The following is a 13,057-nucleotide window of genomic DNA, read 5'->3' on the forward strand; positions in this document are numbered from 1 at the left end:
AAGTATCTAAGTACAGGATATGTTATGTACTTCTATGTGAGGCAGTGATCAGGATAACTATATAGTAAAGCTATGTACCAAGGATATAGTTTGTAAGTACTTTACATAGGCAAAGACATAAGTTGGAGCGGATATCAATATGTACACGTCGGATCAGCGATCGGGCGGTAATAGGAATTACCAGTGATCCAGAAGTAAGAGTCTATGTACCGAAGGGGAAAGTATATGTCTAAAAGGGGAAAGGGATCCAGTTGAATGGAGAGGTTTATGGAAGGGGACCGGTTAAGCGGTAGCGTAGGGTGGAATGCAGGTTTTGTGATAGAGCGGAGCGGAGGATGGATGGGGTGGAGGGGGTCGGAAAGCAGGGTGGATATCAGTATCAGAGCGGTTGGATCTGGTATATGACAGTGAGGTTAGCAATACATGCAATGCATGGCAAGCCTCCAATGTTGACAGGTACTTTGCTGCCTCTGACCACTGGGTCGAAGAACTATCACCCAGAGTATGGGAGCTTGAAAGTGAGTTACTTGGCTTCTGCGGGAACTTAGTGATGATGACATGGAAGATGATGATAATGACATTTCAGCTCCATCTGCAGCAGCATTGTCAATCAACCCATGGAAACCTTGGCTTCAGGACTTCAACTACTACATGAATACATTTGACCAGCTTGCTGAAAAGTAGACAATTGTACAGTGGTGGGGGGTAAGTCATTCTTATACCCTGATTCAATTACTCAATGAAGATACTGAATTTATTTGTAGTTAAATGCAACTGGATATGGGCCAGTCTAGACGGCCATTGCTCAAGACTTTTTAGGAATCATGGCCTCATTGGTCGTGAGTGAGCAGGCATTTTCATCAGCTGTGTTAATAATTACAAAGCCCAAGAGGGCAATGAATTCATGAATGTGGATTAAGAATAGAGCAAATAAAACAGAGCAGTGCATGATAGTTGATATATTTTGCTACCCACAATTCATAGAGGACACTTGTCTGGGCAAAAGACTCTAGATCTAAGAGATCCAAAATTTTGAGAACATTTTCTGTCACATCTTGGGGAAGGCCATTGACTGAAGGCATTTGAACTCAGGGCAAAGTAAAAGTGGGAGTGCTGACTGAAGAGCAGCTCCTTGTACTGAGAGCTGGCAGTGAATATATACCAGACCTAAATTTCAATAATCAGCTATTGAAAAGCTAAATAAGTATGAACTGCCTGCCACCATCAAAATGATGTCATTCACCAATACATCAACATGGTACCTCACCCTGACTCATGAGAAGCCATGGCACCTCAAACATGACCAGCAGACAGATAATTTAATATATCTCATTCGCATAATGTACTTCTATAATGAACTAACAAATCTTATTCCCCCCCTGCTTATTGCCACATCTGCAACATGCTGTCTATGCTAAATCAACAACCTCCTGGGTTTGCATGACCAGGACAACCCACAAAACTCTAAACCAAACAACAACATGGTGAGTATTAGCACCAAGAAACAAAGAAGCTGATCAACTTATTCATTGATTGCCTTCACAACAGCCATAAAGTCCCTTCTATGAAGATCAACAACTTGTAAATGGACAAGTTTGAAGATGAGGTAAGGGCAGCAATTAGAACCATTGCAGTGCAAATCTCTGTCATATAAAACCAACAACTTGATAAATGAGAGTGTGCCAGGGCATTCATGCACAAATGTGATGTGTTTATCAATGTGTAATGCTGAATTGAAGTAATGATCAGGAGTGAGGATGACATAACTGTCAGTTCCCAACACCATTGAAACAGTGACATTTTCATAACCATTGGGGCACAACCAAGAACATAGGCAAGTGATGACTGTTTCGGTGATAGGCATGGTGGTCATGATGATGGTGAACAACAGATCTGTTGGCTGCTGAGATATCCAATAATACAAAATTGTAGTGTGAGGTCACACTACAAGCTCCTGAAGGTATGCAACCTTGCCTTGCAGATGACAAAACCAAAAAAAAGACTCCTAAACTTTCAAAGCCAGATCCATGCATGCTCCTATTCATAATTGCTGGTATGATTTAAACTGCTGCAAATTAGAACATAGCTTGTATTCACCCACACCACCCACCACTATCACAAAAGACATACCACTGCTATTACCTCAACTTCTGCTCAACACCTACTGCTCAGATGAACGTCAACTCCCCAAGCTATGCTCACCACATGGATGATGGGGTATATGACAGTGTTGTCCGCCAACTCATGGAGCTCTCAACAGGAGTGTACCTAGGAGATGCAATGTACAGGTACAACTTCAAATGAGACATCAATGCACACACTGGCAATTACTCCTACAAGTGCAGGGACAGCACCATAGAGTATGAGACTGTCCTCATATGTGAAATCCTCCCTTGACCATGTGGCACAAAATTTTCTGCTATCAGCAATCACTACATCAGAGCAGGCACAACCGTAAGTGATAGGACCTATGACTAAATAAAAAACTACTGACATGAGACAGCCTAACATCATTAACAACAAGGCACACATGAAAGGCATCTTCACACTTAGAAAGCCTTCGCAAGCAACCAAAATGATGTATATCACATTTGAGAATCAAGTGGCTACCTTAGATGACATCATCTAGACCAACCTCAAAGAACTAAGAAAGAAGGAGAAAGAGGTAATAATCAAAGAGTGGACCATGCATACTGGGACTGACACCTTGGGTATACCTGAATACATTATGATTCACATGGGGCAACTATATGCAGTGAGTACCGCCACCAGACTATAATAGCACACTTTAAAGTTTCAAAGATTCCGAAAGGTGCCCAATAAACCACACAAGGCAAACAAGGCAAGATAGCCAAGAAGAGCCTCATTGAATCTGGTGAGGATGGTGAAGGAAAATATACAGAGAGCCCAGCAACCCCAAACACAAATGAGGTCACTATCACCACCAACTCTTTCTATGAGCTGAACATTCTCCCAGACTACCATGGGGATCTGTTCCAACACAAAAACACAAAACTCCATCAGCTCAACATCAGAAATATTGACAATGAGTTGGTTGCGCCACAGGACTGGTATAGCAAGCTTCAGCAGGGTACCTTAGTAATGGTCAGGGCGACACTTCATGCATTCAATTATGAAAACTGGAGAGTAAGTCAGAAACCTGTTCTAATTCAGACTAGACTCACAGATTGGACAGGTCTATCAGCTGAATGCTCACACCATCTGCATCTTGGATCGCTCCAAGATGTTGGCAGAGCCTTTATGCAATCCATACAAGGAAAATAAGCTTGATGGACCCTCTGAAAAGTCAGTCACATCAGCTGCAATGAAAGGAGTGAAACTAGGAAAGAGAGTGAGAAAGGATTGAAAGGGACAAGAGTCTTTGATACAGGCAAACAATTGTAAGATACAGTGAATTTTGGTGAACTTGTACAGTATTCAACTTACCAATGAATGTAAAACATATTGTTTAAACTCAGTGTTAGTGGGCTGTACCACATTAGCTGGCCCTACAACTTATCACATGTTGTGTTTGTTGTAGTTGCTACTATGTACAGGTGCCAAGTAATATAGCCTGCTATAATGTCTCGGCACTATACATCCAGCTGAGCAATCATGCTATTTGCTTCTGTAACTGTTTTTCTCTCCTCCATGACAACAAGTTTGTCATACCTTGTACATCCTCACCTCAATTCATACCTACAGTCTTTCTTTATAGTCTTCTAGTTATGCACCAACACCTTGGTATTGTGCTCAATGAAGGGCCAAATGCTCCCATTACCCCTTCATCCACAATGTCACTGCTTCTGGTTCTGGTTTGAATGCTCAGCCATCATTATTAGCAATGCCAGCTCCCCCAAGCAGCAGAGATCCTGCTGCTCCCAGGTTGGATCATCTCAGCTGCTAGCTTTGCAGAATGCCCAACAATTGGCACCTCAGCAAGCTTGACCTCCTTCTACCCACACTGCTCAACCCACAGCACCTAATCCAGCACCCAGTGCCACACAGCCAGCAGCAGCAGTACATCCAGCAGCTGCTCAGCCTCAGAATATTCCTGCACCTGCAGATTAAATCACTGTGTTAAGGGTGCGAATCGCCAAGCTCGAATGTGGGAATGCTCACGGCAACCATCCACTGGCCAGAGCCCCCGCTCCTCAACAAGCTTTGGTAGTGAACCCTGGAGACATCAACCACATACAAGCAAATTTGGCAGGCGCTAAAGACGAGCCTAAATGACTCATCTTACCTGTGCTCCAACCAGGGCACAAAGTCAGTGCCTTGAGCCTGCATGAGTTTTTTCACTACCACTGTATCTATTGGTTTTAGCCATCCTGCACATATTGAACTTGTGTCAGTGTCTACCAGCAGTAGTTCACTGATGACATCAGACTGAGCTATCAGCCTAGTAGATGATTATGCTGTTCATTCATGAAGTTTTTCACCACACTATTTCTGTGTATCCGCCACACTGTTCTTCATATTAACTGTTCTGTCCTTTGTATTCACTGCACTGTTTAAATTTGAATTCTAACATGCTCTGACATAGCCATACCCCTCAAAGTAGAGGAAGCATTTAAGCAATACCACTATGTCCCTTACACAGCTCTCACACATGCAGCTCACTCTAAAGCTTTCCTGTGTGGGGAAGACTCATCTTTCATTTTCACACAAGATGGGCTTACAGCCAAAGGTCTTGACTGCATAAAGAAGCTCTCAATCATGACAGTTGACTGGATAGTGGCAGTGAAGGCTGCAGAGGATAGAATCTTGCACTACTGGGGGGAGGCTTGGGCATCAGCCCTCATATTGCATCATCTTATAGTTCTCAATATCGGCCATACACATGGCTGGTCTGTGGCAATGCACTATGATGTGCAGCAAAGAGAATTGGCTAACACCAACCACGAGCATAATCTTGCTGGCCTCAATGTAGCAGTACTTACCATAGCCAATAATAAGATACCCCCTGTCATACCACAATTTACTCCATTCAACTCCCTGTTAGACTCTGAACAATCCAAGATGGTTGAGGAGAGAGTGACAGGTGGTCTGAGCCCAAGCCAAAAAGGACATTGACAAGTGATGTGTTGATGTCGGCTCATGTCCTGCAATATGTTACTCATATGTTTGATATATTTTTCATTTCCATCTAGCTTACTATAAGAACACCACCAGTAGCACCAGTACATCTCAGCTTCTTTCAAGAGACTAAGATGTGAGTTAATAGTCTCAATGTATCAATTAGAACAGAACTGACGAGTCCCTAGTATACTTGTTCATTAGGTACATAACTCATTAGACGAGCTTCTTTCAAGAGACTGAGATTATACTTGGTCATTAGATCATCCCCAAAGGCCCACAACTCATTACTCACCACACTCCACATCTAAGTAGGCTGCCCCAAGCAACTTTCCAGCTTCCCCTTATAAAAAGTCACATATGCTTGCATTAAGCCATTGTTTTTGTTGTGGAGCAAGTGGCCACTTGCCTACTGATTGTACCGCTGATACAACCACCACCAGAAAACCTGTTGCAGCCCTTGCCACCAATGCTAGGAGCAAGCATGCACTTGCTACCTCGAGTGGAAAGCATTACTGCTTTAATTGGGCCAATGGCTCCAACTGCACCTTTAGTCCCAACTGCAGAAATGTCTACTCCTGCAGCATCTGTGGAGATTTGTCACATGGGGCCAGCAGCTGCAAAGCTTGCAGGTGACCCATGTGCTGTAATCACCCTGCTCAACCACCTTTGGGTGGAAGAGATTCTTTGTAAATATGGTATATTTGAGGATTGGTATCATATTGTTGACAGTATACATAACAGTTTAAATGTTGGTGTCACAGATTCACCATCCACCACTCATTTATTTTGAGAATCATTCATCCTCATTACCCAATCCCTCCATAATCAATGTGTACATACTCTCAGAACAGGCCATAGGCAGATACTCTATAGGGTTCAGCCCCACAGACCTCAAACAATTAATTGGATGATTTTGTACATCTCCTCTGGGCTTAGTGCCAAAGCCCTATTCCAACAAATTCCGCATAGTATAGGACCTATCCTACCCATATGGTTCCATAGATATCCAATCTGTAAATGCTGTAATCAGCATGGACAATTTTCCTAATGTCTGGGGAACATTCAACAAAACTACTGCCCTCATCCTCACGCTTCCCCCTGGTTGTGTTGCAGCAACCTTCAACATTTCTTCAGCCTACTGTACAATCCCTGTCACACCCTGGCAACAAAACACTCTCTGCATCTTCTGGAAAGGAATCATGTATGTGGACTGAGCCTTCATGCTTGGCCATACATTAAGTGCTAGCGTGTTTGGCTCTGTCACTAACATGCTCGTAGCCATTTACTATTGGCTACCACAACTTCAGACAACTACTCATTCAGACAGTCACACAATGTAACAGAGTAGTAACACATGTCACATCTGCCAAAAACAAGCTCCACTTAGCATCCAGTAGCTGGCACAGGCAGCATTTACATGGGGTGTTGTGGCTTTGTAACATTCATTATTATTTTTAAAAGCAATTAAAAGTGATTTATTGAATATGTATCATCAACTGGTACAAAATTATAAGGGGCTGTAGGTACTGTTTAGATGACTTGTATATGGTACAAATGAGTAAGTAGGTCGGCAGAACTGAAACTCTGCTACGGCAGACTCAGCTTGGTGACAGGCAGACATGATTTTTGGCTCTGTCACACCTCAACAAGGATCTCAATCATTTCTTGACCAATTTCAAAGATTCAGCTTCACAATAGTATATTACAAGTGTATAATGATATGTGGTCAAGCAGAATATGATTTGAAGTAGAGTTGAGTGAGATATTGCAAAGTGTCTGAACCAGTGGTTGTCCGAAGTTGTGGTAACTGATAGTATGGCAAAGCCGGCTTCGAACTTATTCAAAATGGTAGACAACTTTCTGGTCATCCAACTCCCTCACCAATCATGGACTGAAGCAGATTTCATATCCATAACAGCCTACTGTGGGGTTCCATGGAGCCTCAAGAAGCTTTGGCTCTTTGCTTCTATACATCAATACATTGGTTTCAATTGGGACTTGAACCTCAAGTGAGTTTCATTACCAGAGGACAAGCTCTGCAAGGTGCAGGAGATGGTTGTATGCTGGCTGCTCCACGGGCCTCATTTACTGCGAAAGAAGCCACCAGTTTGCACAGAAAATTAGTGCATGTGGTGTGCATTTTCCCTCTGATCCATCCTGCACTTGATAGCAGCATTTGCAGCCAGTTTCTGCTCTCTGCATGCACATCTCCATCTGTCACCAGCTGTTCTCACAGACCTGCCCTGGGTTCATTCTCTACTGTCACACCTCCCAAACTTGGTACCCATCACAGACCCATCTCTAGTAGACATTGGGTGGTGGGGCAATGCAAGCACTTCCTTTGGGATTGGAGTGGTTATACAGAAGCACTGGCCGTCTGGCACAGGGTGACAGGCTTCAAGGTTGGCCCAAAATGAAACTTTGATATAGGCTGGGCAGAGGCTACTGCAATAGAACTTGGGCTCTGATTAGCCCTTCGCTTGGGTATCATAGCACATCACAGATCATCAGAGAATATTACCTATTTGGTGTGCTCAGACAATACTGGAGTGGTGGCAGTAACCAACAAGGGCCGTTCCCACAACACCCACAAATGCAGTTCTAAAGCATGTGTATCAACTGCAAGCAGAAAATGGCTTTTGTCTGCACACAATCTATGTGCCCACTTGCACCAATATCTCAGATGCCTTATCATGCAGTGACATCAAGGCTTTCTTAGCTGGTTTCCCTGGAGCAGCAAGTCCAGTTTCCATGCCCCTACCACCACATTTATCAGACAAACTCGTCCAATTATTGTAAGAGCACTGCATCATATAAGGTAGACCTTGCGCTGTTTCAGCAAACATCACATGATAAAGCATGATAAAGCATTACAAAAGTATTGATCATGTATACAAAGGGTAATGGGACTAGTTTGAAAAAATCAGAGACGGATATGTTGTAGAGGGTAGCTCTAGCTACAAATAATCCGTCGCCGATTGTTTGTTCACGCCATGTTTAGAGAGAAGATGTGTATTTTTTAGTCTACAGAGGTAATCAGAGTTCCACTGAGTTCAAATTTGCTGCTGCACATGCCGTTAGCGATGTCCGGAGGGACACTTCCACCCTCTTCACTGCCGGAATGCCCAAACGCTCATCAAAGGTGCGCTCGGCCCTTGAAAACCTTGGGCAGCATGCAAAGAAGAGGAAGTTTTCAGCACAAGCAGACAAGGAGAACAAGGTGAATATTGAACATACTCAAATATTCTGCGTCACTGACAATTAATGCCTTCTTTTTTCAGTGCCCTACAGTAGACACGACTATTCCTGTATTAGCCTCGCATCACAAATATAGACCAGACATTCAGTTGCCTGTTGTCACTAAGGAAGCTCTGGACATACCCATGGATGATCAATCAGACTCGAGCTCAGACTCATCAGACTCGGATTTGGACCATGACTTGAATTCCAACTGCAACGACTTGGAGTTAAATTGGGATGCTGAGGTGTGCATTGAGATTGAGCATGGACCGAGTGAGGGCTATGAGATGTTTGAGGAAGCTGTGCATGAGTTCTTGGCTGCTAACACAGAGAATTTTGGGCATGGGGACATGGCTCACATTAGTCCTCTGCCGAAGGAAAGTCTAGGAGAGAAGGAATTTATCTTCCCATGGCATTCTATTGATGCACGCACTCCACCCAGCCTCGACTCAGCAAGACTTGCTCTAAGCAATCTCGAAAACCTTCTTCACCCCCCTCGCAATAAGGGACATTGACCAAAAGTGACTGGACTCACCTCCATTCTCGAAAAGCGCTTGTCATGGATGGAATATTTCCTCTGTGCATTCACAAAGGGTGTGGCATGGTCTGCTGCAGCACTGCAAACTGCACAGTTCATCGGGAAGGGGCCATACATGTCTAGAAAGGTGCAGGAGTGGTCAAAGGCCTACATCCAGGACTGTGGGAACCTACCAATATCCAGGAGCAGCTGAGAGCAGAGTAATTCATGGATTGAGGATGAGGATTTGAAGGATGAGTTACTCGTCCACCTCCAATCACTTGGCAAATATGTCACAGCCTCGGCAATCGTCGAACATCTTGCAAAACCAGACGTACAACACCGATACAGTCTGTCAAAGACAGTTTCATTAGCGACGGCTCAGTGCTGGATGAAGACTTGTGGTTTTTGCTGGACTACTGCCAAAAATGGGCAATACGTCGACAGTCACGAACGAGAGGATGTTGTCAACTACTGACAGAACATATTTCTACCTGCATGGTATACACTGGAATCAAAAATGCGAAAATGGTCGCCTGTAGATCCTGTGAAGCTTGACAAGGGACAGTCAATGTCAGAAAGACGTACTGTGGTATGGTTCCATGACGAGTCCACGTTCTATGCACACGACCACCGCCAAAAGCAATGGGTACACAAAGATGAAAAAAGCACACCACAGCCCAAAGGACAGGGAGCGTCTCTCATGGCAGTAGACTTTGTATCCACAGATTACAGCTGGTTACGATTGCATGATGGAACACAATCAGCACGCATCCTCTTCCATGCTGGAAAAGCAAGAGATGGGTATTTTACCAATGATGAAATTATTTGGCATGCCAAAAAAGTGATGATGATCCTGGAAAAAAGATTATCCCGATGATGACCATGTCTTTATTTTTGATAATGCTTCAACTCACCTGAAAAGAGCTGATGATGCAATATCCGGTCGTCAGATGCCAAAAGGTTGCAGACGCTGGGGGGTTGACACACCAGTATGGGACACACAAGGAAAACCGATCTGTGGCCCTGATGGGAAGCCAACAAAGCAGAAAGTTCGCATGGCCGACGGTTTTCATGATGGAGCACCCCAGGAGTTTTATTGGCCAGAGGGGCATGAGAAGTCAGGCCTGTTCAAAGGCATGGCAGTGATTTTGATGGAACGTGGTTTTGATGTCGAAAAGCTAAAGGCCCAGTGTAGAAACTTTGAGTGTGCAGCTGGAGCAATGGATTGTTGCTGCCGTCGTATTCTCTATTGTCAGCCTGATTTCAAAAACGTCAAGTCACTCTTGGAGACCACTTGCAAGGCTAGGTGGTTTCAGGTCATGTTTCTGCCAAAGTTCCATTGTGAGTTGAACTTTATTGAGCAATGTTGGGGTTTTGCGAAACAGATTTATTTCACCTACCCCATGTCAACGAAGGACAGCAATCTGGAGATTAATGTGGTTAAGGTGCTGGATTCTGTTCCTATCGCCAGCATGCGGAGGTAAGCCATCACACAATTTGAAAGATGAGTCATTTTCTGATTTGGACTTACTGCGCAGATTTGCGATCAGATCACAGCACTTTATGGATGTGTATCACAAAGGCCTAAATGGGAGCCAAGCTGCTTGGGCAGCAAAGAAATATCGCGGACACCGTGTTCTCCCTGGTTCAATCTTCACCGAGCTCAATGCAGCACATATAATCTAGGTAAATTTTGTTTATTATACTACAATACATACACATCTACATTATCATCAAACTACACTACTTACTCACCAGTACAGTACTTACTCAAAGTCCGTAGTTTATCTATGCTGTCCATAATAGGAATTTTGACCGAACTTTTCAGTCACCAAAGGATTACCCATCCAGCCAATGTACACGTCACAATTTGGTCACAGCACATGACTTTTGCTGAAACAGCGCAAGGTCTACCTTATCTCTGATTATTAATTACCCACCCTCCTCACCTGCGGTGTTGAGTGCGGACCCTTTGTACCTCCACCCACAGTGTCAAGTTTCAGAATGGCTCTTCCTGTGGCAAGGCATGAATTCCCTGCCTTCATCAACTATCAATAACCCGATCATTCACCATATAGCCATTTTAGCCAACCAGGCATCTCTACACAGCACAGCCAGCTACAGTGCCAGGTTGCAAAAGTTCCATGTATTCTGCAACATTTTTTTGATCCCTGAGTCTGACTGCCTCCTGGTGTCATTTGAATTGCTACACTCCTTTGCTTTACATCAGGAAAAACATCCCCTGCTAATGTTGTCTAATGTTGTCTAATCATAAGTAATTCTTGATAATTAACTACAATTAGCATTTTTAGGAGATTAGATGGATTATGTTACCTCCCTGATAATCCTTCAATAATTGTGGATAATTCCTATAATTCAAAGGTATTTGACCAATATGTTTCAGTTTACCATGGGCTTGGATCACAATCACACTGGGTGTTACAAGTGTTACAGGAAAAACAATTAAGCTTTTGAATAAATTAGGGTATCTAATCAGGTAATATAACTGAGCAAATGCAAAAAAAGACCGAGGAGATCAAGCAATAAGTAGTATATTAACAGCAATGAGAATGCCGAGTGCCATGCTAGTTGTTATCCATCCCATCCAGGTTGAGCAGTTTAAGGGCTGCATCTTGCTCCGCAGTAGTATGCTCTGCATCACCAGCACACTTCAACACCTGTAAGTCCAAATCAACATCATGCAATGACAAACAACTTCAATTGAAGTAAAACTCACTGTACAGCCTCATAGATGTATTGGCCCAGGTTGGAGTCTGAATCAGTATTAAGTTAGCATAACTAATGTGATTGAAAGCAAGTTCATTCTAACCTCCATTGCTTGTTTGTGGTCATGTGCCATCTTTTGCTGATGGTACTGACTTGGAGGGAATGGGACCTCATCAGATAACAGCTTTTCAATTACCTCTGGTGTCTCATCTTCTCTTTCACTGATGTCTGAACCATCCTCCATGTCGCATGGGATTGTATTGAAGTCAATGTCATCTGCAGAATCCTTTCCATCACTGCCACTAGGAGCACCCGAGTCAGCGCCTTGCTGCAGTGGCCAGGCTAGCACATTATGATATTCAAAGCAGGTGAGTCATTTTATTATTCTGCTTACGATGTACTAACCTTTCTTTCAAACCAAGGTGTCTTCAAATTTGTCACTGCACTCCAGGTCCTCTGAGTCTTGTGAGGTCATGGTATGTCGCCACTCTAGTCAAACCATGTCAGTGACAATTCCCTTGTAAAAATGATCAATAGCTTTTGCTACTAGATGATGACATTGTGGCAGTTGGTTTCATTTTCTGTGCAGGTCAACTTGTCTTTTTTGCAGCCTTTGAGTCAGCCTTTGAATGATCCTTCACCAATGGCATGTCCTTCATCTTTTTCACAGTGGGAGGTTTGCTTCTATTTCATTTACTACCCTGATTCCAGACTCACAAAAAGGTGAGTATGTATGTCAACAATTAGAGGCAAATGTTTGCACACTTACTGGCTTTTTCCAAGGCTGTTTTCTTTGCCTCCCGTTGAACATCAATGTGACTATAAGGACTTCATTCAAGATTTCATGTAGACTTACTGTGGGCACTGCTAGGTGCAGACATCTTGCAGTTTTATTATTAGAATGAATGACAGTGGTATTGACATTCAAAGAGACAGAAAATGCAAAGGAATGTGAGTGAGGTACTGTGACAGAGGTTAGTTGATGTGAACAGCTCAAATATTTGGGGGCTCTTTTATGGTCTGCTAAATTTAACAAGTATGGTAAGTCAGTACACTACCCTGAGCTCTAGTATTAAATAGTTCGAGTGAAGACTTAGTGCCTCAGGTTCAATAAGAGAGCCTCTGAGGTGTTTCAGGCTCAATAACTGAACCTCTGAGGCATTTCAGGCTTAAGTCACTCGAGTGTGTACAGAAGTTTCTGTGTTCCTGTCTTGCTCAAGTCTGCACTGCCCCGCTCTCACCAAATATGCATACCTGTCTGGCTTGCAGATGTGATGACCTTACTTTTACTGGTCTTGGCCAACACCTAGCGAAAAGTCGTAATCTGTGCTGTCAAGCACTCTACAGTCAATCATGTGGACTGACAGGGAACAAAGACTCCCACATGGATGACAGGGACTCTCAAGAGATCATCAATAACAACTACTTTGCAGATGAGACTTATGGTGAGGCCCAGGGTGAGGTGGACTGTGAGATGGAATGGTGCGA

General features: G+C 43.5%; 3 protein-coding genes across 3 annotated transcripts; all 3 read left to right on the forward strand.

The window, feature by feature from the left end:
- Positions 1 to 1,741: 1,741 nt before the first annotated feature.
- EDB91DRAFT_1081514 (uncharacterized protein) lies at positions 1,742 to 3,367 on the forward strand (the record flags this gene model as incomplete). Its single annotated transcript, XM_041315387.1, has 9 exons — positions 1,742 to 1,768; positions 1,933 to 1,960; positions 1,982 to 2,053; positions 2,087 to 2,288; positions 2,427 to 2,454; positions 2,504 to 2,602; positions 2,630 to 2,755; positions 2,848 to 3,147; positions 3,197 to 3,367. The coding sequence occupies 9 exons, from the start codon at positions 1,742 to 1,744 to the stop codon at positions 3,365 to 3,367; spliced, it is 1,053 nt and encodes a 350-aa protein (XP_041177991.1).
- Positions 3,368 to 7,308: 3,941 nt separating this feature from the next.
- EDB91DRAFT_1052160 (uncharacterized protein) lies at positions 7,309 to 7,473 on the forward strand (the record flags this gene model as incomplete). The annotated part of the gene is made up of 1 exon (XM_041313658.1): positions 7,309 to 7,473. A coding segment is annotated over one exon (165 nt), but the record flags the coding sequence as incomplete, so codon positions are not given.
- Positions 7,474 to 9,062: 1,589 nt separating this feature from the next.
- EDB91DRAFT_1051932 (uncharacterized protein) lies at positions 9,063 to 9,317 on the forward strand (the record flags this gene model as incomplete). Its single annotated transcript, XM_041313636.1, has 1 exon — positions 9,063 to 9,317. A coding segment is annotated over one exon (255 nt), but the record flags the coding sequence as incomplete, so codon positions are not given.
- Positions 9,318 to 13,057: the final 3,740 nt, after the last annotated feature.

This window comes from Suillus paluster (assembly GCF_016628075.1).
Source record: "Suillus paluster strain FC165 chromosome Unknown EDB91scaffold_21, whole genome shotgun sequence".
Lineage (NCBI taxonomy): Eukaryota > Fungi > Basidiomycota > Agaricomycetes > Boletales > Suillaceae > Suillus > Suillus paluster.